At 41.9% G+C, this 26,460-nt stretch overlaps 1 protein-coding gene across 1 annotated transcript in view; it reads left to right on the top strand.

The window, feature by feature from the left end:
- Positions 1 to 17,774, top strand: part of LOC122923150 (AF4/FMR2 family member 3-like) — a 131,560-nt gene extending 113,786 nt beyond the window's left edge. The window contains exon 4 of the mRNA XM_044273877.1: positions 17,436 to 17,774. Within this exon, the coding sequence (XP_044129812.1) occupies positions 17,436 to 17,774 (339 nt within the window). The remainder of the gene's footprint in view (positions 1 to 17,435) is intronic.
- Positions 17,775 to 26,460: the final 8,686 nt, after the last annotated feature.

Raw genomic sequence — 26,460 nt, 5'->3', positions numbered from 1 at the left:
ACCTCTGCTGCGGAGGATAAGTTCATCCGATTCACCAGCCTCAGAAATCGCAGGTTAACAGCAGCTCAGATTAGAGACCAGGTCAATGCCACACAGAGTTCTAGCAGCAGACACATCTCTAGAACAACTGTTAAGAGGAGACTGTGTGAATCAGGCCTTCATGGTAGAATATCTGCTAGGAAACCACTGCTAAGGACAGGCAACAAGCAGAAGATACTTGTTTGGGCTAAAGAACACAAGGAATGGACATTAGACCAGTGGAAATCTGTACTTTGGTCTGAGTCCAAATTTGAGATCTTTGGTTCCAACCACCGTGTCTTTGTGTGAAGCAGAAAAGGTGAATGGATGGACTCTACATGCCTGGTATTCACTGTGAAGCATGGAGGAGGAGGTGTGATGGTGTGGGGGTGCTTTGCTGGTGACACTGTTGGGGATTTATTCAAAATTGAAGGCATACTGAACCAGCATGGCTACCACAGCATCTTGCAGCGGCATGCTATTCCATCCGGTTTGCAATTAGTTGGTCCATCATTTATTTTTCAACGGGACAATGACCCTAAACACACCTCCAGGCTGTGTAAGGGCTATTTGACCATGAAGGAGAGTGATGGGGTGCTGCGCCAGATGACCTGGCCTCCACAGTCACCGTACCTGAACCCAATCAAGATGGTTTGGGGTGAGCTGGACCGCAAAGTGAAGGCAAAAGGGCCAACAAGTGCTAAGCATCTCTGGGAACTCCTTCAAGACTGTTGGAAGACCATTTCAGGTGACTACGTCTTGAAGCTCATCAAGAGAATGCCAAGAGTGTGCAAAGCAGTAATCAAAGCAAAAAGTGGCTACTTTGAAGAACCTAGAATATGACATATTTTCAGTTGTTTCACACTTTTTTGTTATGTATATAATTCCACATGTGTTAATTCATAGTTTTGATGCCTTTAGTGTGAATCTACAATCTTCATAGTCATGAAAATAAAGAAAACTCTTTGAATCACCCCCTTTTCACCAAAAATAAAATAAAAATACATAAATAATTGTATAAATTAAGATCATGGGCATCGCCATGTGCGAAAATGCCCATACTATTAACATATAAAAATATTTATCCCATATGACAAATGGCGAGACAGAAAAAAAACTCAAACTGGCCAATTTGTCACTTTGTAGTCGCTTCACCTCCCACAAATTCTTTTTAATAAAAAGTGATCAAAAAGTCATAAACACCTCCGAATGGTATCAATGAAAAGTACAGATCGTCCTGCAAGAAAAATGTGCCCTCACATACCTCCGTACACATAAAAAAAGTTAGGGGTCAGAATATGGCAATGTAAAGGAAAAATGATTTTTTTTCCCCAAAGTAACAGAGAATAAAAGTAACAGGTCAGTTTTACCGCATATTAAACAGTGTAAAAAAAAGATCCCATAAAACTGTGGCGGAATGGTGTTTATTTTATAATGCCACCCAATTTGGAATTTTTTTCCCCACTTCCCATCACATTGTATGCAACCATAAATGGTGCCATTAGAAAGTACATTTTATCCCACAAAAAACAAGCCCTCATACTGCTATGTGAATGAAAAATAAAAAAGTTATGGCTTTAGGGGAGTAAGAAAATGAAAAAGCAGAAAATCACCCAGTCCTGAAAGGGTTTTCAGGCATAGCAATGCCCATTATGTTTATTTTTTATTGTTTATTTATTTTAAATTCTAGGGAAAGGGGGTGATTTAAATTTTCTTTTTTTTTTACTTTTTTAGGTCACCTTAAGTGACTGTAACTTGCAATCATTAGATTGCCACTTGTATTCTGTAATGGATTTCTATCCATTACAGAATACAAAATTCAGTATATTCCAATACAGTCCTGCCACCTGCAGGCCAACATTTGAATATATTAATAATCAGCCTGGAAGCATTGTACAGCCTCAGGCCTCTTGCACGCGAACGTTTTTTTTTTCCCCGCTTCCACTCCGTTTTTGCGGATTCCGTTTGCTGTCCGTATGTGGAACCATTCATTTTAATGGTTTCGCAAAAAAAAACGGAATGTACTCCGTATGCATTCCGTATTTCCGTATATCCGTTCCGCTGAAAGATAGAACTTGTCCTATTATTGCCCGCAAATAACGATCCGTGGCTCTAGTCAAGTCAATGGGTCTGCAAAAAATACGGACTGCATACGGAACACATCTGTATGTCATCAGTTTTTTGCGGATCCGTGCCCACTTTGCTCATGTGTATATTAAAACACATTACTGTACATTACATTAATGATTCAAAATGTAATGTTTCTGTTTGTGATCCGAAAACAACGGATCGCATACGGAAACCATACGGAGATTTCTTGTGGAACTACGGAACAGAAATGAAACAGAAACACAAAAAATGGAACAACGGATCTGTTAAAAATGGACCGCAAAATACTGAGAAAGCCTTACAGTCATGTGCAAGAGGCCTCAGGCTTACTACTATGGAACTTTTTCCCCAATTTCAGACAGAGGACAGCGTCCCGAGTTAGGAAGCTTGTGGCTTCCGGTTCTACCGTTCTCAGATGCTATGGTCACATTTGCTGCATTTGCATTATTGTCAATCACAGACATTAGCCCCAGGTCTCTGTTGTTTAAAACAGTAGAAACCAGGTGGTTATGGCGCATGCTGCACTCGTGAGCAGGTGCCATCTTTAAAGAAAAGACTTCCACAAAGTCCTGATCTCAACATTATCAAATCTATCACTGTGGGTGTCTGCAGTATTGTATTGTACAGCTCACACCTGTTCCCTTAACGCATTCGACATGCAGGTGGGTCATATGGTGTTATGGGTTTATCAGGGATGTGCCTTACACCAGTGCAGGACAAATTAAGACCGCTCTATGCTTCCCAGAGTTTGGATCCACACCTGTCAGACATTTATGGCAAACTATTAATATGCCATGAATTTCCAGATGGAGCAACCACTCTGGGGTTTTCTGGGGTTTTAATATTGATGACTTAGGCCAGGCATGTCCAAACTGGGGCCCTCCAGCTGTTGCAAAACTACAACACCCAGCATGCCTGGATAGCTTACAGCTATTATGGTATGCTGGGAGTTGTAGTTTTGCAACAGCTGGAGGGCCGCAGTTTGGACATGCCTGACTTAGGCTATATTCACACGACCATATGTGTTTTGAGGTCTGCAAAACACTGCTCCGCAAAAAATACGGATGACGTTCTTTTGGCATCTGTTTTGTTTTTTGCTGATCCATTGTAACAACGCCTATCCTTGTCCGCAAAACGGACAAGAATAGGACATGCTCTATATTTTTTGCGGGACCTCGGAACGGACATACGGATGCATTGAAATAAATGGGTCCTCATCCAATCTGCAAACAGAACAGACACGGAAACATAATACGTTCATATAGGTCATCAGTATCAGATCGTCAGGGGTCCGACATGCGGCAATCAGCTGGTTGAAGAGATGGCAGCGCTCAGCGAGAGCGCTGCCTTCCCTTCATTGTTTACCTGCCCGCCGTCAACATCGCAGCGGTGAGCAGGTGTAATTACAAGCCGTCCCATTCACTTCCTATACACTTGAATGGGACAGCTTGTAATTACACCTGCTCACCGGCAAGTAGGTAAACAACGAAGGGAAGGCAGCGCTCTCACTGAGCGCGGCCTTCTCTTCATCCAGCTGATCCTGAGGATAGGTCATCAATATTAAAATCCTGGAAAATGCCTGGCACTGCAGCCATTCGTTATCGCTATATAATGTATGAACATAATTTGTATACATATAATTAATGTGGCTAAGCAAAATCATGGAGCCGTTTTGACACTGGCATGCTCTTAACTTTACTGGCAATATTGGACTCCTGTCTCTGTAGTACCTCAGAAAACTAATTTATCTACAAGGAGAAAAAAACAAGGGAGATTTGATTCCCTGCCACTCTTGGTTACCTTACTATGAAAACGGATAACTTTCAAATTAAAGCCGGCACCAGCCAGTCTGGAGGAAATATATCCATCTCGTGTTTTGTGTAATGCATTACATTTTCATGTGGTCCAGTGCTTTAAATTAAATTAGAGATGGTCCACTCCATTCTTTTATTTAGTTCACTATGACAAGTACTTAAATTACTTAATCAATTAGCATTAGTCAGACTCTGAACTAAGGTTAACAGCTAATTCATCTCTTACCATAAGCACTTACAAAGCTGGTATAACAGAGGCTTTTATTTATCGTATGTAATATGATCATTCAAGTATATTTGTTTGTTTTTTGCATGATATCCTTTTATTGATTATTTAGGATATTGAATTAGTTAAACATAAGAAAATGGAAGATTCAGAGCCTGGATGGCCAGTGCACATTTTATGTTTGGCATGAACCCATCATCTCGAAAATGCAGTGCAATCTACAGGTTCCATGTTAGCGAGCAGGAAGAGATAAGCATTTAAATCTCTGCTCATTTTATGCTTATGTGTCATGTGGGTGGTGCCACTCAGTGACTGGCAACATGACTAAGTATACAGGGAGAGCTGTCAATCACTGAAAGAACCGCCCACATGACTCCTAAACTTCGAAATAGCATATTTAAATTAATAAATTGCATGTTTTACTTAATCTTTTCCCACACCTTCCAGGGGTGTAACTAGAAAAAGTGGGGCCCCACCCCAAGCAACTTCCTCACAACCCATTTCCCCACATGGTTAGTCAAGACGGTCTACTCCTGCCATATGATCCCCCATCCACTCAGTAGTTATGCCCCCTTAGCCCCCACACAGTAGTTATGCCTCCTTAGTACCCCCACACAGTAGTCATGCTCCTTAGTGCTCCCACATAGTAGTTATGCTCCTTTAGTGCCTCTTTCATATTAGTATGCCTCTTTAGTGCCCCCACAAAGTAATTATGCCCCCTTAGTTCCCTCACACAGTAGAATGCCCCCATAATGTTCACACACAATAGTTATGCCTCATTAGTTCCCCCACACAGTAGTTATGCCCCCTTAGCGCTGTATTCATGAAGCTCCCTGGCCAGTCCCCACCCCTCATAGTGGTAAGTAACAGACTGCTGTATATACGTGCAAACACAGCAACCTGTCAGGAAAGGCAGGACTTTGAGCGGGTGGTTGTTTTTTTATCCTGCTGGTCTTTAATTCTGCAGTTTTGTTAGGCAACCCCTTTAACGTTAGGTATTTGTACTTTCTTGTTGAATTAAACATTTATTTAGTATGTTATCTTCAATTTCCCACATACAATCATTTTCGTCATCACATCCACTAGTGACTGTGCATGGAGCACCCTCGGTTAAAGAAGAATGGCTCAAATAGTTTAATTGGATTTTAACTTATTAGCTATCTTGGGGTATGACCACATGGCAAGGTCGTGTCTCAGTTGCAATATGGCCATGCTGTGGTCTAGTACCACGTAGCCCTACAAGCCAATTAAAATAACCAAAAAACCTGGGTTTAAACCAGCATCCCTATGCGACGATCAGGGATTCTGGTTGTTAATTCTAATAGACTGATTCCTATGTTGGCCTGCAGGTGGCAGGCCAATATAGGAGACCAGCAATTAGAGATTTTACTAAACTAGTGGACATTGTAGCCTCCTAGAGGGGCTACAAAAAAATATATATATATATATATAAAAATTGTAATCACCCCCTCCTTTCCTTAGAATGCAAAAATAAATAATAAAAAATATAATAAAAATATAAACATCATGGGCATCACCGCGTCTCAAAACATCCGTACAATAAAAATATTTTTCCAATGCAGCGAATGGCATAATGGAAAGAAGTATCAAAATGGCTGATTCACCATTCACTTCTCTTAGCCAATTTTTTTTTATAAAATGTGATCAAAAAGACGCACACACTTTAAAATCAATAAAAACTACAGATCATCCCACAAAATTGAGCCTCCACACAGCTCTTTAGACATAACTATAAAAAGTTATGGGGGTCAGAATATGGTGATGTAAAAAAAAAAATTTTTTCAAAGTTTTCATTTATTTTTTCAGTACATATGTGATATTGTTGTAATTATACTGGCCTAGAAAATGAAGGGCACAGGTCAGTTTTGCCGCATAGGGAACATCATAGGGACAAAACCCATAAAACTGTGGAGGAATTGCATTCTTTTTCTAATTCTACCCCATTTGGAATTTATTTCCACTTACAGCTAAATTGTATTCCTTATAAATTGGTGGCACTAGAAAGTACAACTTGTCCTGCAAAAAATTTGCCCTCATATGGATATATGAATGGAAAAATAAAAAAGTTATGGCTTCAGGAAGACAGGGAAGAAAAATAGAAACGCAAAAACAAAATACCGTCCAGTATTCTAAGGGTGACCTTGCTGTATTTGACTGCAACGTTGCCGTGTCGCAACTGCGACACAACTTCACTGTGTGGTCAAACCCTTAGGCCCCTTTCACACGAGCGAGTTTTCCGCACGGGTGCATAGAAACATAGAAACATAGAATGTGTCGGCAGATAAGAACCATTTGGCCCATCTAGTCTGCCCAATATATCTGAATCCTATGAATAGTCCCTGGCCCTATCTTATATGAAGGATAGCCTTATGCCTATCCCATGCATGCTTAAACTCCTCCATGCTTGAACGCATAGCACCCGCACTGAATCCTGACCCATTTATTTCAGTGGGTCTGTGTACATGTGCGTTGTTTTTCACGCATCAGTTCTGCGTTGCTTGAAAATCGCAGCATGTTCTATACATTGCAAGTGCAATGCGTTTTTCACTGATGGTTGATAAGAGATGTTGTTTGTAAACCTTCAGTTTGTTATCACGCGCGTGAAAAATGCATCAAAACGCATTGCACCCGCGCGGGAAAAAACTGAACAACTGCACGCAATCGCAGACAAAACTGACTGAACTTGCTTGCAAAAAAGTGCGAGTTTCACTGAACGCACCCTGAACTCATCCGGACCTAATCCGTCACGTTTGTGTGAAAGAGGCCTTAGGCCCCTTTCACACGGGCGTTGCGGGAACACCAGCGATTTTTCCGCGCGAGTGCAAAACATTGTAATGCGTTTTGCACGCGCGTGAGAAAAATCGTGCGTGTTTGGTACCCAAACCCAAACTTCTTCACAGAAGTTCGGCCTTGGGATTGGTGTTCTGTAGATTGTATTATTTTCCCTTATAACATGGTTATAAGGGAAAATAATAGCATTCTGAATACAGAATGCATAGTAAAATAGCGCTGGAGGGGTTAAAAATTTTTTAAAAAGTATTTAACTCACCTTAGTCCACTTGCTCGCGTAGCCCGGCATCTCCTTCTGTCTTCATCTTAGCTTTTTGTAGCAACAAGGACCTTTGGTGACGTCACAGTCATCACATGATCCATCACCATGGTAAAAGATCATGTGATGGATCATGTGATGACTGTGACGTCACCAAAGGTCACTGTTGCTACACAAAGCTAAGATCAAGACAGAAGAGATGCTGGGCTACGCGAGCAAGTGGACTAAGGTGAGTTAATTTTTTTTTATTTTTTTTTTAACCCTTCCAGCGCTATTTTACTATGCATTCTGTATTCAGAATGCTATTATATTCCCGGGTCTCCATCCCGATCGTCTCCTAGCAACCGTGCGTGAAAATTGCACCGCATTCGCACTTGCTTGCAGATGCTTGCGATTTTGACGCAACCCCATTCACTTCTATGGGGCCTGCGTTGCGTGAAAAACGCACAAAGAGGAGCATGCTGCGATTTTCACGCAACGCACAAGTGTTGCGTGAAAATCACCGCTCATGTGAACAGCCCCATAGAAATTAATGGGTCAGGATTCAGTGCGGGTGCAATGCGTTCACTTCACGCATTGCACCCGCGCGGAATACTCGCTCGTGTGAAAGGGGCCTTATTGTGTTTGGAGCAAGCCAAACTTGTGTCTTTATAACTTATCACCTTTAATTTAATTGTGGTTCTTTTTCCTCAGGCCCTACAACACTGTCAAAAGTTGGTCAACATGTATAACATTATATCCAGATCACCTACATTTGTAATAATGGAGTCCAGAGTTCCCATGCACATTGCCCCTTGCTTATAATAGTGCCCATTAAGAGTGCAATCAATAATTATGTTGCCTGTTCAGAGTGCCCTATTAATACGGTCTCATGCACACGACTGTATTTGTGGCTCATGTCCGATATAATTTTTTTTGCACACAGACCCATTCATTTTTCTGGGGCCACATAAAAAATGGATAGCACACGGATGTCATCCGCATGCTGTCCGTATCCGTGCGCCTGGGCTGCAAATAATAGAACCTGTCCTATTCTTGTCTGCTTTACAGACAAGAATAGGCTTCTTTACAGCAGGTCACGCGAAAATTGCAGGATGCTCACAGACCGCATCCGTATTTTGTGGATCCACGATTTGTGGACTGCAAAACAGATACGGTTGTGTGCAGGAGGCCTTATAATGTACATACAGACTGCCTCTATTAAAGGAGTTGTCCCATGAAAAATATTCTACAGTTTTCAAACCACTACCTGTATCTGAAAACTTTTGTAATTGCATGTAATTTAGCATGGCCACCGAGTTACTCAATAAAATGTATCTGTATAGCGCTACCTGCAGTTATTTTTTTTCTTATTTCTCTGTCCACCGCACTGAGACGGCCGCAAATGCTCAGATTCATCCTTCAACTGCCTCCTGTGCTGTGATAGGGAGAGCATGGACACACCTCCTGAGCTGTGATAGGGAGAGCATGGACACCTCCTGAGCTGTGATAGGGAGGGCATGGACACACCTCCTGAGCTGTGATAGGGAGGGCATGGACACACCTCCTGAGCTGTGTTAGGGAGGGCATGGACACACCTCCTGAGCTGTGATAGGGAGGGCATGGACACACCTCCTGAGCTGTGATAGGGAGAGAACGGACACACTCCCTTAGCTGCAGCAGAACAGACACTCCCCTAGAGCTGCCAGCTTGATATAAATCTAGCAGAGCAATGAATAGGAATACCTCTGGATCCATGTGAGGTACAGGACTGGTTCTAGCTTTGTTAGAAACAGATCGCCATGCACTGTGTGGTGTTTGATTTTCATTTTTTACATTAGTCATGGTATAACCCCTTTAATTACAGTGTTCATGGATTTTTTTTCAGGGGATTTTCATCTCATGGTTAAATACTAGGACTTATTAAATAGATTATTTTGTTGGTGGCTTCTGGTTGTCTATCACTTGCATTTTCTTCACGCTCTGTTGTGGTTGTGTTAGTAATGTGCAGGTTGTTACTGCTCCATAGCCGTTACTTTCAAATAGATGATATAGTGCACTTATGTTAAGGATGTGCACACCAAAGATTAAATTAATAGTACACCGACCACACTCTACTTTATCTAATGCACAAAGGGGACACTTATGGAATGTGTTCTTGATATTACAACACGTATAATGTAATTTATATTATAGTGAAGTGACATTTAAGTAGCTATTATAGTGGTGGTTAGAACTTTCTGCTAGGCTAAAGCAATATAATGTTTTCTTAAATAGATGGTGCTTCATGAATGTATTCTTAAAGGGAACCTGCCCCAATAAATAAGGTGAGCTACAGGCAGCATGTCACAGAATAGAAGAAGCTAAGAAGACTGATATGGAGTTTTGGGAAAAGATTCAGTATAGCTTGTATTTTATTTATTAAAATCCCTGTGCTTTCTATTCTTAAGAGTCCAGTGGGCGGTCCTATTCAGTTATTGTCAGCTATCATATCTCTGTATGCACAATCATACAGGGAAGACTTTTCAGCTAATTACCAGGCCATACCTGTGGCTGCCATGAAGCTGCCAGGAGCTGCAGATCCCTGCAGAGTTCTATTAAAAAAAAGTGGTAACTCATTTCAGTTTGGTAATAGCAGAGCAGTTTTTGAGCAACCAACGTGGCCATTGGCAGACCGCACACAGTAATGATGTCCTCCTTTGTGTAACACACAATGCCCCCACATAGAAATGGTGCCATTTTGTGTCCCACACATTTTTACAGTGCCCTTTGTGTGTGTGCGCGCATAGTAATATTGTCGCCAGACAGTGACAATGACCCTTTAGTGTCCTAGTAATGATGCCCCTTAGTGACACCCTCAGAGCAGTCATGCTCACTTAGAGCACTCACATAGTAAGGATGCCTCTTTAGAACCCATCAAACCAAAAGAATGCTCCCTTAGGCCCCTTTCACACAAGTGAGTTTTCTGCGCTGGTGCAATGCGTGACGTGAACGCATAGCACCCGCACTGAATCCTGACCCATTCATTTCAATGGGTCTGTGTACATGAGCGTTGTTTTTCACGCATCAGTACTGCGTTGCGTGAAAATCGCAGCATGTTCTATATTCTGCGTTTTTCACGCAGCCCTGGCCCCATAGAAGTGAATGGGGCTGCGTGAAAAACGCATTGCATCCGCAAGCAAGTGCGGGTGCGATGCGTTTTTCACTGATGGTTGCTAAGAGATGGTGTTTGTAAACCTTCAGTTTTTTATCACGCGCGTGAAAAACACATCAAAACGCAATGCACCCGCGTGGAAAAAACTGAACAACTGAACGCTGTAACTGACAGTCCATAGACGGGAAAAAACAACCTCTTACATTAGTTACTGGCAGAGGTGATCTGGCTCAGATCTGGCCAGGGGAAAATGGCATTCTCATGATCATTGGATCTAATAGATTCATCAAAAGACTGGAAAAGAGAAGACAGAAGTGGTTACAAATTACATCTGTCTGCCACTTCTTGTCTATCAGGCATCCTATCAGGAACTTTAATTACATGATATACTTTACAATGGCGCAACTTTAAAGCCAAGTACCATAAGCGCACATTTATGGTAATGGTCCTTAACTTTCTTTTTTATATTTGCCTTTAATACAGCCTCCTCAGATTTTAATATAGTATTTATAGAAATTCCAAAATCTTGCTATTCAAATTTGTTTTAAACATTGTATGTGGTATGACTACTTGTATCTTTGGGTTACAGTATGGGTTACGGTATGCAGGCAGTTTTAGAAAGTAATAGTTTTAGCAATCACCCTATTCTGTATACAACTCTGTGAAGAAGCTGCTTTGCCTTCTTAAAGAAGAGCCCGGTTTTCAGTGACAACTGTCTCTGTCTACCTGCATTATGATAAATCATTTAGCCACGGTGTAAGACATATACTGTATTACTGTACTTGCAGAGTTAAAGGGGTTATCTGGGAATTAATATCGATGACCTAGCCTCAGGATAGGTCATCAATATCAGATCGTCTGCGGTCCGGACCCCCCGCTGATCAGCTGTTAGAAGAGACTCTTTCTAGGCCATGTGACGTCACCATACATTGGTCACATGGCCTAATTCCTGGTCAGCCCCATTCAAGTAAATTGTGCTAAGCTCCAAACACAGCTGCTATATGATGTGCAGTGCTGTACTTTGTAAGCACCCAGGATGCCACTGCGCTCACCAGAACTTGGGTGAGCACTGCAGCTTCCCGAAACAGCTGATCAGCGTGGATGCCAGGACTCGGACCCCTGTCAATGTGATATTGATGACGTATCTTTTGGATAAATCATCAATATTATTTCTCAGTTAACCACTTTAAATGTGGACCACTACACAAAAGCCAAATATGGCAAAGGTCCAAATGCAGACTAAGGCCTCATTTATATGACCGTATTTTTCTTCCGCGTCCGATCCTCATTTTTTGCAGACCGATTCATTTCGCTAAAATGTCATCCAAGTGCTGTCCGCATCCATGTGCCCATCCTGCAAATCGTAGAACATATCGTATTTGGGTCCGTTTTGCAGACAAGAATAGGCATTTCTACTTTTGGACCCATGAAAAATACGTCATGCACACCGCCTGCATCCATGTTTTGCAGACAGAAGAATACCTACGGTCGTGTGTATGTAGCCTAAGGGTGCCTCCACACATGGCAGATTTTGATGTAGAAAAGTTCTGCGACCGAAAATCAGCTCCATTCATTTGAATTGGTTGAATCTGCAGGAAGTTCATGGGTTTCTACAAACCACATTCAGGTTAATGGAACTGATTTTTAGTCACAGAAATTTTCTGCAACAAAATCTGACATGTTTGAAGGTACCCTAATGCACCTTGGACTTGGCCTTTTTGGGGTCTTATGATTTCCTCCTATCCTCATTTCACTATTTGTTAATTTTACAGTAGTCTAATAACGTTATGATTGCATGGTATGCATGAAAGGTTATGGAGTCATACATCATTGATCCAGTAATCCTAACAGTGAATAAAGGCGACTATGAACTAATCTTGTTAATTCTAAACTCTTCTGACAAAATATGTAGAAAGATAAACTATTAACACAAATTGTAAAGTATATTTACACTTTTGCCTAGGCATTGTACTTCTTTCCATAATCAGTTCTAGAACTAGGATCCCATGGGATTTGAGGATGAAGATTAGAGCTGGCAGTTCATGAAATTAATGAATGTATCTGTCTCTTTGTATGTCTCAGTTCTCTGATTATAAGCCTGATGTGCTCTCATATTAGCAGAGTGCCTCATTAATGCACTGCTTCAAGGCCCGGGATGAATCCACAGCAAGTGTTTTCTCCTCCCTGCAGCACATCAGAGCACAGGGCTTAAGTCACATCCATTGAAATAGGAAATTAAGGTAAACTACCTTGTTAAAATAATGTCATCAGAAGCTAAATTATATATTCATAATGCAGACAATAAAAGACGAGTATAAATTGCGTTAAGAAAGTAATAATGTTCAATTTAAAATCATTACCCAGTGTTAATATGCCATTAGCAAAGATTCAATCCATTGTTCCTTGTTGATATGTCTCTATTGGTATCAGAAAGTGACTTTCCTTTTCCAGCCATATAGTTATGATAAATTTACATCCCAAAAAATAATCAGTCACATATTGCTTACTCAATCATTTGCCATTTTCTCCAATTTTCAATTGCAGTTGTCAGGTTTGGGGTGGTCCCAATGCTATCCTGGGTTGCCTGGACCCCATTGAGGTATCACCAAATGTTGCTGCTCTCTAGAAGTAATGGAAAGGCATGGTGTCAATGAAAAATAAGTCCAGAGAGTTACGGTTAACCAGTCTGCTACTTTACTGGAGGAACTCAAGTGCAAAACAATGCAGGCAAGGCACTGAGCTGGCTTCTCCAATCTCATCCTGGTCAGAGGAAGGCAGAAGAAGTTTTATCCCGAGGAAAGGCTTGAGCTAGCCAGTCATTAGGCTGACTACCTGGTCACATGGGTCTGTGGTGTCAGAATCCCCATCTTAGCATTTTCTTCTGGTCATTCATGCAGTCTGGAAACGTCTCTCCTACTAAGTACTTGTCCCTGTCTGCAAACCACTAGAGACTGACTGCTCTCTTTATATACAGTATTTAGCTGAACTAGAACCTTCTAGTGAGAGAGGTGCAGTGGAGAAGCACAGCCTAAACAGAAACAATGTAACAATTTTAGTCCCCCATAGACTTGTTTAGAGTATGCATACAAGTATATGGGAATGACTAAGCAGCTTTTCCAGACATAAACAAGTCTTCAGCCATAAACAACAGAGCTTAACCAGACAGTCAGAAGGTCTGTGGGTCTATTTTGTCCTCCAAATCTATGCTTAGGTAGAATGTCCCAAAGTCTCTTAGTATTAGCCCTCTGTGCATTAATCCTTTCCCCAATGCAGTGCAGATAAATGTGCATTAATAGTGCAAATAACCCGAAAATATAACAATAAACATATAAAAGCAGTTAAAAAATTTGAAACAGTATAAGTGCACACAATAGCATAAAGCATGGTGCAAGTTAACCCTTTAAAGTGCACTAAAATAGGGAGTTGATGGTTTTGCATAGTAGCAATAAGGGAAAATGTCTGTGAAGGTTCTCATTTATCCAGGTCATGCTATATCTGTAAAGAGTAAATCAAGGCAACTGGACATACTGTAAACGCTTTCAAGACATTTACAGTAAGTTCAGTTGCCTTGATTTATTCTTTACAGATAAATAAGGGAAAATGTTCACAAATGTCCATAGTACCCTTGCTCCAGGGCATTACTTTTTTATTATTCTGTATGAAAACTATAATCTGTCTAGTAAGGTTGTTCCACAAAGATACTGTGATTTTCTTTCTTTTGAAAAGTATAAAGGAAAGTGCCTAAGAAATATTCTGCATCATCACTTTCTCAGTGTACATATTTAAAGGGAAGCTGTCACCATGAAAATTGTATTCAATCTGCAGGCATCACTGATTGAAATCACTGTGCTTTCTATGCTTATAAGTCCAGTGGGTGGTCTCACTCAGTGATTAGCAGAATACAGCTAGTGATTAAGCATAGAAAGAGCAGGGATTTCAATCTAATCAATTTACAAGTTATCCTGAATATCTTCCAACAAAACGATGTCTGTCTCCTTAGCTCATATTGCTCTATGACATGCTGCTGGCAGATTAGAGTGCATTTTCAAATTGATTGGTTCCCTTTATTGTCTTTTGTAGCTGTCCAGAGATATTGCAGTATGGACCACTTATTGTCAGGAATGCAAGTCATGTATAATGTCCAAAAAAATCAGACAAAGCATGCTCTCATTATACTAAGCTCCTGCGTTCTGTACAAGACTGTGAATGTACAGCTCCTATGATAAAGAGAGCCTGGTCCTAGCATACTAGATAAATTCAATTGAGCTAATTGTTAAAATGAAAACTGCACCCTAAGGGGTATTCCTGCACCCTAAGGGGCAATTCTACTTAGTATATACTCAATGATTGCAGATTCTATGAATGGACTTGGAACACTGTGTACTATTACCTTTGCTTCCTTTGCTGTTGCTCTGATTGTGTATTAAACGGGAAACCACCGCTGTACTCTTCAGTTTCCAAACTGTTGGGTTTATACCAAACAGTGGTCACAGTTGTAAGGTATGGCCGCACAGTTAGGTTTTAGAACTGAAAATGGATTATAAAAATAAATAAATAGAGAACCTATAAAGGACTGATGCTACTTCTCCTTTTTTTCTTTACTACAGGTTTTGGCTTCAAAAACTGCATCAGGAAGCCCGACTGTGTGACCTTATAGTTAGGGCCCACTGCCACCTATCATTTATCACCCATCCTATGGATAGGTGGAAAATGATTATTGTGGAAAACCCCATTTAATATCATTTACCAGCTGTTTTAGATTTGACCTACAGTATGTTGTGTCCCTAAACAAAATTAACCATGGGCCTAATTGGAAGTTGTATATTGTGTGATCCTAGGGCATGTGGCCATTCATACCTCAGGGCAAGCCTGAATTTATCAGTATCCTACATAAGACTGATGATAATCTATAGAGAATTGTGTGAACAGCAACTGTGGAGCACAACCAGCTGCTTGTAGTCAGGGAAATATTGTCCTATGGGAAGCATTTATCAGTATACCGTATTTAATTATTAAGGTGCAAAAAAGTGCACTTTAAAGGGGTTCTCCAAGACTGCTAAGCCATTTTGATATTGCCAGGCAGGGTGCAGGGATTTAAGAAAAAAGAGCTGTCACTGGTGCTCTGGTTCCAGTGCGGAGCTCTTTTCTCCCCTGCTTCTGATGACTGTTGGTCTACATACAATCAGTGGCCTCAGCAGTGGTTATGCAGCCTTGCAGGCAGCAGTGATGTGCGTGTAGATGGCATGTCACACTTTCAGTCCAGCGGGGACTGAAACTAAAGGAGAAGGGAGCTTGGTGCTGGAACTGGAGCACTGATGACAGGCGACACATTTTTCTTTTAAATTCCTGCATCCTGACTGTAAATATGAAAAGGGGTTCCTGGTCTTAGAGTACCCTTAAATACAGTAGAAATTACATAGTGAGAGTTTTCAAGTTTTAAATGATATGAATGATTGATTTGTTTCCTTCATATGTAGATGAGAAATATACTTTTACCGTATAATTACCCAAAAAGTTATGGCGAGGGGAAATACTTTGACAACTACCCTATGTTTTGCCCTATAAGACGCACCGTCCCATAAGACACACCTAGGTTTTAGAGGAGGACAATACGAAAAAAATATTTTCATTAGATCTCATATCAGACCAGCCATCAGACCTCCAAAGTTAAATCAGACCTAAGCTCACAGCCCCAATTAGACCCCCAATGTTAATAAGACCCTTAATCAGACCTCAGATCAGACCCCCAATGTTAATAAGACCTCAGATCAGACCTCAGCTTAGACCACAATGTGAATGAGACCCTCATACCTCATACCAGCACCGAACCATATATCAGCCCCCAGCCTCATATCAGCCCCTAGCCATGAATTAATCAGCCCCCAGCCTCATTGCAGCAGCCCCAACCTCATTTCAGCAGCTTCAGCCTCAGATGACAAAATAAAAAATCCACTTACCTCTCCTGCTCCGGAGACTGCCGCTCCTCTTCTCCAGGGCTCTTCTGCCTCCTCCTCCGTCGGCTCTGCTGTGGCCCGATGCGCACAGCGTTAGGTCACAGAGCGCCCTCACGCTGTGCGCAGCCACAGCACACCCGACAGCAGAGGACCAGGAAGCAGTAAGTACAGAGCCTTCACCACTTCCATAATGGAAGCGCTCATTAGTATTTGCACCCCCCCCCCCCCACCCCCAAAAAAAGTGCATCTTATGGGGGCGAAAAATACGGTAATCATCATTGCTGATATGAGGAGCTCATATCAGTTACTATACTACAGTGCTTTGTAGAAGTGAGTTTAATCTTTTCACATGAGACAAATGTATCATCAGAAAGAACAGTTTGAAATAGTAGGAAAAAATTGTGTATATGTGTTCTGCGGTTTAGATTTATTTTATCTTTTCTCCCACTGATGATGCATCATTTTCATTAAATTACTACATGTTAAATGTGTATGACTCACAGCAGGTAAGAAATCCCTTGTGGTCTTTTAGCAGCAAAATGCAAGGGAAAGATAAAGAATAAGCATTGTGATTTATTAAACATGAAACTACTAGTTTGCTGGTATTTTATCAGAGCACCGTTTTGGAGAAGAATAATAAATTAAAAACCATAGTACTGCAGAAACTACGTATGATTTGAAAAATGGGTAGCGTTCCTGGCAAATTAAATATAGACTATTCCAATGTTTCAAAGAAAATTCTTTGGGGGGGAATTTATTATCAGGGTAATATTTGAAGTCAGTTTTTCCTTGAGTCTGCCTTTGCATACTTTGTGCTAATTTCTATCAAATGACACATGTTTGTTAAATTTGGAGCATCTGTACCTAAGCGTATAAATAAAGTTCAGTAAAACCTACTCTAAATCCCCTAAAATGTTTTTTTTTTCTAATATACTTTATTTATTTTTCTGCTTTCCATGCAATATAGGCACCTGAATTTCAGGTGACTAGCGCTTTGCAATCCGTACTCCCGTACACTGCTCTGGATTACATATTCCCCTATCGCTGCACTGAGCTCTGTACAGGCATTTGCTGTATAGCACATAACTGTACCAGTGCTGCTCTCTGAAAGCCTAGCATAGATGTGCTATGCTATGCTTCATCAGAGCAGGCACAGGAGCAAGGTGCAATGCTGAGCTTCTGCCCCGCTCTCGCTCAGTCCGCTGTTTTAAAGCCTTGCATGGTGCAGGGTCTAGCAGAGCAGGAGCAAGGTGCAATTCTGAGCTTCTGCCCCGCACTCGCTCGGTCCACTGTTCTAAAGCCTTGCATGGTGCAGGGTCTAGCAGAGCAGGAGCAAGGTGCAATGCTGAGCTTCTGCCCCGCTCTTGCTCAGTCCGCTGTTCTAAAGCCTTGCATGGTGCAGGGTCTAGCAGAGTGGAGTGAGCAGACACAGGGCAGGAACTCATCATAGCACATTGCTCCACTCCCTGTGCCTGCTCTGCTAAAGTACAGCATAGCACATCTATGCCAGGCTTTAGGAAAGTATCACTGGTACAGACAATAGCAGTGATATGCTATGGAGCTCCTGCCTATACAGCGTTCAGTGCGGCTCCAGGGGAATCCGTACTCCACAGCAGTGTACAGGAGAACAGACAGATAAGCGCTATAGAGTAGGAGAGGAGTGAAGTGCTATGCTGTGTTCCTGCCCTGGGCCTGCCCGCTCACTCCACTTTGCTAGACTCTGCACCATTTAAGACTTTAGCACAGCAGAACGAGCAGGCTCAGGGCAGCAACTCAGCATTGCACATTGCACCTCTGCCTGTGCCTTTCTCTACTGAACCATGGCATCGCACATCTATGCCAAGCTTTCAGAGAGCAGCCCTGGTACAGATAGGAGCAGCAATGTGCGATACAGCTCCTGGCTGTACAGAGCTCAGTGCAGCCACAAGGGAATCCGTACTCCCATACACATCAGTGCAGGGGAGTACGGATTGAAAAGCAATATAGTCACCTGAACTTCACACTTCAATATTGCATGAAAAAAAATTAAAAAAAATAAAGTATATTTAAAAAACAAAATCTATATGGCTGCTGCACGTGTGAGGACATGGAGCAAGGAACTCTGGGAACGCAGGATCACCCATAATGCTGTGCATGCAGCTAATCAGCAGCCAGCCCTGTGATGTTACAGCCTTATAAATAGCCTCAGCCATCTTGGATTTTGCTATTTTCCAGTGCAGGGAGACACGTCAGCAGGTGCTAGGGACAGTGCTAGGAGAGACTTCATTGTGCTAAAAAGACGATTTACAAGTGCAGGGAAAGATTATTCAAGGTCTAGAGAAAGGATAGGGAGGAATCATTCCACAGCATTTGTGTTGAACAGGGTTCAGTAGGGGATGTTACAGCCTGGGTAGTAGGAACTATTACACTTTGCTGCACTGACTGGGGATCCAAATTGCCATTATACAGCTCTGTAATTCCAGCAAACCATTCTTATTAGGGTTCAAGTGCTGTTTGATACAGGCATTAACAGGGTTTATTACAAGGAAACATTTCTACATCTCATTTGCTCTGGTGCAGTGCAGTTATACAGTGGGATGCTAAAGTTTGGGCAACCTTGTTAATCATCATGATTTTCCTGTATAAATCGTTGGTTGTTACGATAAAAATGTCAGTTAAATATATCATATAGGAGACACACACAGTGATATTTGAGAAGTGAAATGAAGTTTATCGGATTTACAGAAAGTGTGCTATAATTGTTTAAACAAAATTAGGCAGGTGCATAAATTTGGGCACCACAAAAAAGAAATGAAATCAATATTTAGTAGATCCTCCTTTTGCAGAAATTACAGCCTCTAAACCAGGGATGTCAAACTCGTGGCCCTCCAGCTGCTGCAAAACTACAACTCCCATCATGCCTGGGCATACTGCAGCTATCAGGGAATGCTGGGAGTTGTAGTTTTGAAACATCTGGAGGGCCATGAGTTTGACATCCATGCTCTAAACGCTTAATGTAGGTTCCAATGAGAGTCTGGATTCTGGTTGAAGGTATTTTGGACCATTCCGCTTTACAAAACATCTTTAGTTCATTCAGGTTTGATGGCTTCCGAGCATGGACAGCTCTCTTTAAGTCACACCACAGATCTTCAATTATATTCAGGTCTGGGGACTGAGATGGCCATTCCAGAACGTTGTACTTGTTCCTCTGCATAAGTGCCTTAGTGGATTTTGAGCAGTGCTTAGGGTCGTTGTCTTGTTGAAAGATCCTGCCCCGGCGCAGCTTCAGCTTTGTCACTGATTCCTGGACATTGGTCTCCAGAATCTGCTGATACTGAGTGGAATCCATGCGTCCCTCAACTTTGACAAGATTCCCAGTCCCTGCACTGGCCACACAGCCCCACAGCATGATGGAACCACCACCATATTTTACTGTAGGTAGCAGGTGTTTTTCTTGGAATGCTGTGTTCTTTTTCCTCCATGCATAACACCCCTTGTTATGGCCAAATAACTAAATTTTAGTTTCATCAGTCCACAGCACCTTATTCCAAAATGAAGCTGGCTTGTCCAAATGTGCTTTAGCCCACCTCAAGCGGCACTTTTTGTGCTGTGGGCGGGGAAAAGGCTTCCTCTGCATCACTCTCGCATACAGCATCTCCATGTGTAAAGTGCGCTGAATGGTTGAACGATGCACAGTGACTCCATCTGCAGCAAGAGGATGTTGTAGGTGTTTGGTGCTGGTCTGTGGGTTGGCCACTATTTTTCCTTTACGCCTGACTGACATCATCATTTATTTGACCCTTCTTCTGATCTGTCAGAAGGAAAAAAAAATTTGTCGCACAACAGATCCTGTCTGTATAGCAGCTGTATGGTCCCATCAGAATTGGCTGATGATTTGGTAGCCAAAAGCAGGAGTGGGTACAAAACAATATTCCATTCACGTGTCATCTCTGTTTTGGATCCATTCCTGTTTTTTGGGGCATTAGCAAAACTGATGGATTACTGACCAAATGCTGACCAAGTGAAGGTGGATGCTCAACAGACAGGATTTTGGGGGTTATTGTTCTGATGAATCAGAGGAAGGGCAAAATAATCAGTGACGTCAACACAAACTTACTGCTGACACCTTCTCTACTCTGTCGGGGGGCTCTATTTGTATAAGCGTTTAAGGGTACTTTCACACTTGCGTTTTTCTTTTCTGGCACTGAGTTCCGTCCTAGGGGCTCTATACCGGAAAATAAGTGATCAGTTTTATCCCCATGCATTCTGAATGGAGAGCAATCCGTTTAGGATGCATCAGGATGTCTTCGGTTCAGTCTTTTTGACTGATCAGGACAAAGATAAAACCGCAGCATGCTACGGTTTTATCTCCGGCCCAAAAAACGGAACACTTGCCTAAATGCCGGATTTGGCTTTTTTTTCCATAGGAATGTATTAGCGCATTCAAATGCCGTATCCGTCCTTCCTTGCGCAGACCGAAAAAAATTCGAAAAAAATAAATGCCGGATCAGTTTTCCGGATGACACCGGAAAGTTGGATCCAGCATTTCAATGTATTTGGAAGACGGATCAGGCATTTTTCACACTGATCAGGATCCTGATCAGTCTTACAAATGCTATCAGTTGGCATACGTTTTGCCGGATGCCGCAGGCAGTTCCGGATCACTCTGCCGCAAGTGTGAAAGTAGCCTAATAGAACAGGTTCTGTAGACATCTATGTGAGATCAGCTGATGACCGTGTAAAAGGAGTGCGCTTCTTATTGGCGCTAACATCGACCTGTAAGGCTGAGTTCATACTTGAGTTATTTAGTCAGTTTTGGCCCCGTGACTGCCCAAATAAGTGAAGTGTGCAGTGATTCTAAGAGTGACGCCTGTCATCTGCATGTTATACTGACTCACATTATTATTTCAATACCACAGCAGACTCCCTATGCGTGTAACTGAAGGCACAAAAAAAAAAACGTCTCGATCCAAATTTATTTGTGGCGAATCGCGTAAAAAAATGTATATTTCCTGGCTGCAGAGAGCCTTTATAGTGGTGTAGAACCACTATAAAGGCTCTCTGCAGCCAGGAAATAGCCATTTTTTAACGCGATTCGCCACGATTAAATTTGGAATGAACCGATTTTTTTTAAAATTCGGGGAACCGTCCGAATAGAATTTTTGAAAAATTATCTTATCTGTAATTATGTATTTAAAGACACTTAACGAGATATCTATTGATAGGTTACACGTAGGAAATAGGTCAAAAGAAAATTAGAGAATTGACGTGCTTAATTAAAGAAACTTGATACCTTTATTAATGAATGGGTATGAGCAAGAGTGATCAATATACTCAGATGCTCTTGATATAAAAATGCAAACAGCGAACCTCCTATTAGAGATAGGTGGTACAAGTAAATCACTATAGTGACGGGGATGATAATGGGTAAGGTCTGTGGGAAAGTTTCTCTCCCTAGACAACCCTACGGAACTATGTCCTGAAGCACAGGGATGTCCCCTAATGGTGGAGACACCCTGCCCCCGTACCTAAGCCTAGATATGGCCCTAGTGATGCCCTACTTAGCAAAGCTGGATCGAGAAATATTAATCCAGAGAAGCAAAATGAAAAAATAATAAGTCAAATGTAAATGATAGAAAGACAACCCCAACGCGTTTCGGCTGCATACAGCAGCTCATCAGGAGGTGATGGCAGTGTAGTCAACGTAGGGAATGAAGTAAGCAAAATAATTTCTATTATAAGAAACTGTAGTGCTTAGAAAAATAAGATGGTACTTAGCTCCTTGGCATACTTGATGGTGCTGTGTATACAGATATGTATCTCTTGTCCGTATATATGATGGATTCTGAGGGTAAAAAACGTGCTATATGTCAGACATTTATATAGGCCTGCAAAAACAAAGTACTCTGTGTCTGACATTCATATATGATTCTGAGCAAGTAAAGTACTTAGTCACAAGTGTTCATATAGCCATAGTGTACTGATCAATATAACAAAGTATACTGTATACCACTCAGACATTAACATCAGGGGACAAGTCCGTGGTGTAAGCGATGTAATGTACTCACCAGACAGAGGGAGACCCTGTAACAGGCACAGCTGGTATGCTGGGAGGCTGGAGGGCTCATAGCAGTGTGTCAGCGCTTGCTATTTAAGCGCTGGTGCCGGCATGTGTTTCCGGACGCCGTCGGCGTCCGGAAACACATGCCGGCACCAGCGCTTAAATAGCAAGCGCTGACACACTGCTATGAGCCCTCCGGCCTCCCAGCATACCAGCTGTGCCTGTTACAGGGTCTCCCTCTGTCTGGTGAGTACATTACATCGCTTACACCACGGACTTGTCCCCTGATGTTAATGTCTGAGTGGTATACAGTATACTTTGTTATATTGATCAGTACACTATGGCTATATGAACACTTGTGACTAAGTACTTTACTTGCTCAGAATCATATATGAATGTCAGACACAGAGTACTTTGTTTTTTTGCAGGCCTATATAAATGTCTGACATATAGCACGTTTTTTACCCTCAGAATCCATCATATATACGGACAAGAGATACATATCTGTATACACAGCACCATCAAGTATGCCAAGGAGCTAAGTACCATCTTATTTTTCTAAGCACTACAGTTTCTTATAATAGAAATTCTTTTGCTTACTTCATTCCCTACGTTGACTACACTGCCATCACCTCCTGATGAGCTGCTGTATGCAGCCGAAACGCGTTGGGGTTGTCTTTCTATCATTTACATTTGACTTATTATTTTTTCGTTTTGCTTCTCTGGATTAATATTTCTCGATCCAGCTTTGCTAAGTAGGGCATCACTAGGGCCATATCTAGGCTTAGGTACGGGGGCAGGGTGTCTCCACCATTAGGGGACATCCCTGTGCTTCAGGACATAGTTCCGTAGGGTTGTCTAGGGAGAGAAACTTTCCCACAGACCTACCCTTTATCATCCCCGTCACTATAGTGATTTACTTGTACCACCTATCTCTAATAGGAGGTTCGCTGTTTGCATTTTTATATCAAGAGCATCTGAGTGTATTGATCACTCTTGCTCATACCCATTCATTAATAAAGGTATCAAGTTTCTTTAATTAAGCACGTCAATTCTCAATTTTCTTCTGTAATTATGTACACTGCTTTATGAGAGCATGGAAGTATTTTATGTGTAGACATTGCAAGAGATTGGGAGGATCTCTAGACACGTATATATGCAGTGCCATATTCTCCTGGGAATTACGGTATTTAAATTGATATTGAAAAAGGGTTAGGAATTATGGGGCACCTCTATTAAGACCTGCGCTTTAGATGCCGGTCTTAATAAAGGCCCATAGCTGTCTGGATCCGCCGATGTTATGAAGAGGCACAGGTCTCTCCATAATGTCGGCGCATCCAGCTCCAGTTCTAAATGGGAAACATGGGCATGAGTTTAAATTATATAGGAATGTCCCAGGAGACACTGCTAAAATATTGTATAGTCTTCTTAATGTGGGTTTGTTGAATTCAAATAACACTGATATTTTTCTTTTAGAGCAATCTCCAGAGGTAAAAGCACTTTTCTGGGGTACTGAGTTTGACTATATTGATAAAGGAAAAATGACAGCAGACATAGGAACTGAAAAAAGGGAAGTAAGAATAAAAGAAAGGCAGGAGGGATTTGTAGATTGTCTGGTGTAATTCTTATAAATATCAGAATTATTCAGCTACATTTATTGCAAACTAAATACGGGTTTACTTGAAACTGCCTACGTTCACTTTGCCTAGCAAGATATTTAAAAAAAAATATTTGACAATGTAGTTTAAGTCACACATTGATGACCCTGAAATAGTTGTGTTTTATTAGCAATATTTGTGTTCTTTTAAAAAGGTTTTGGGAAGGATTTAGGGCTGGGACCTCTTGCTTCAGATGTTAGCTGAAGGTCTATGGGAAATCTGAAATGCAAGCCACAGAAGCATTTTTTGTGCTATTGCATTATTGTTATGCCCTGTTAACAGTTAGGTTTGGAAACTGGTATTGTGATCCAGCTGAGAATCAGGCTAAAGGAGCTCACTGTATCTGGCATCTGGTGTGCTGCAGGATCACCATTGACTATATTGGGATCCGGCCACTTACCAGCATATATGCTAGGAATCAGCAGGAAATAAATTCTGCGTGCAGTGTTTTTTGTCTGTCCGAATCCCGGCATATTTGTCTTGGAGTGGCCGGATCTCCATCGAGTCTCATAATAGTCAATGGGGATCCAGCTGTTCATGGTCATCTCCAACAATGCCAGATCAGACTTCCAGATTGCAAATGCAACTATGAACGGGCCCTTGATTAGGTGGCGTTTTGTCTTTTTGACTGCTTTTAAAACGACAGCATGCTGGAGCTCTTAGCATTTTCCTCACTGCGCCAGCGCCGAAGGCATTCTGTTTGCTTTTAGTCCTAAAATAAGTCTTTGGGAAAGCATAACGGATCCGTCTGGGTCCCGTTATGCAAGACGGAAAACAAAGTCCTGTCGACAGGACTTTGTTTTCCGTCTTGCATAACGGGACCCAGACGGATCCGTTTTGATTCCCATAGATTTCTATTAGGGCAGAGAGCAAACTGAATGCCTTTTAAAGACATCTCTTTTGCATTCCGTCATAATGCAAGTCTATGGGCAGAAGAACGGATCCGTCCTTCCGTCTTATAGATTCCGTTATTTTCCATTATAACCATGTTATAACGGAAAGCTATAACGGAAACCCTAAGGTCCCTTTCACACGAGCGTGATTTCCGCGCGGGTGCCATGCGTGACGTGAACGCATAGCACCCGCACTGAATCCTGACCCATTCATTTCAATGGGTCTGTGTACATGAACTTTTTTTCACGCATCACTTCTGCGTTGCATGAAAATCGCAGCATGTTCTATATTCTGCGTTTTTCACGCAGCCCTGGCTCTATAGAAGTGAATGGTTGCTAAGAGATGTTGTTTGTAAACATTCAGTTTTTTTTCACGCGCGTGAAAAACGCATCAAAACGCATTGCAACTAAACGCAATCGCAGACAAAAAACGCATCAAAACTGAACAACTAAACGCAATCGCAGACAAAACTGACTGAACTTGCTTGCAAAATAGTGCGAGTTTCACTGAACGCACCCTGAACGCATCCGGCCCCAATCTGCAACGCCCGTGTGAAACCAGCCTAAAGCTAGTGTGAACCCACCCTAAGGCCTCTTTCACACGGGCGTCATGTTTTTTGCCCGGATAAGAGGCGGGTGCGTTGCGGGAAAATGCGCAATTTTTCCGCGCGAGTGCAAAACATTGTCATGCGTTTTGCACTTCACAGAAGTTCGGGCTTGGGATTGATGTTCTGAAGATTGTATTATTTTCCCTTATAACATGGTTATAAGGGAAAATAATAGCATTCTGAATACAGAATGCTTAGTATAATAGTGCTGGAAGGGTTAAAAATAATAAAAAAGTTAACTCACCTTCTCCTCTTGTTCGCGTAGATCCCGGTCTGTTCTTTAGCTGTGGGCTGAATGACCTGAGGTGATGTCAGATCACATGCTCCAATCACATGGTCCATCACCATGGTGATGGAGCATGTGATCTGACATCACCACAGGTCCTTTAGCCCACAGCTAAAGAACAGACCGGCCTCTACGCGAACAAGAGGAGAAGGTGAGTTAAATTTTTTTATTATTTTTAACCCTTCCAGCACTATTATACTAAGCATTCTGTATTCAGAATGCTATTATTTTCCCTTATAACCATGTTATAAGGGAAAATAATACAGTGAATAGACTGTCACCTAGAACCCATGCGTGAAAATCGCACCGCATCCGCACTTGCTTGCGGATGCATGCGATTTTCACGCAACCCCATTCATTTCTATAGGGCCTGCATTACGTGAAAAACGCACAAAGAGGAGCATGCTGCGTTTTTTACGCAACGCACAAGTGATGCGTGAAAATCACCGCTCGTGTGCACAGTCCCATAGAAATGAATTGGTCAGGATTCAGTGCGGGTGCAATGCGTTCACCGCACGCATCGCACCCGCACTGAAAACTCGCCCGTGTGAAAGGGGCCTAAGGCCTCTTTCACACGGGCGTCAGTTTTTTTGCCCGGATAAGAGCCGGGTGCGTTGCGGGAAAATGCGCGATTTTCCCGCGCGAGTGCAA

The sequence above is a fragment of the Bufo gargarizans genome, unplaced genomic scaffold, assembly GCF_014858855.1.
Source record: "Bufo gargarizans isolate SCDJY-AF-19 unplaced genomic scaffold, ASM1485885v1 original_scaffold_1261_pilon, whole genome shotgun sequence".
NCBI lineage: Eukaryota > Metazoa > Chordata > Amphibia > Anura > Bufonidae > Bufo > Bufo gargarizans.
Note: the sequence above shows the minus strand (reverse complement) of the source record. Positions and strands in the feature narration are given on the sequence as shown.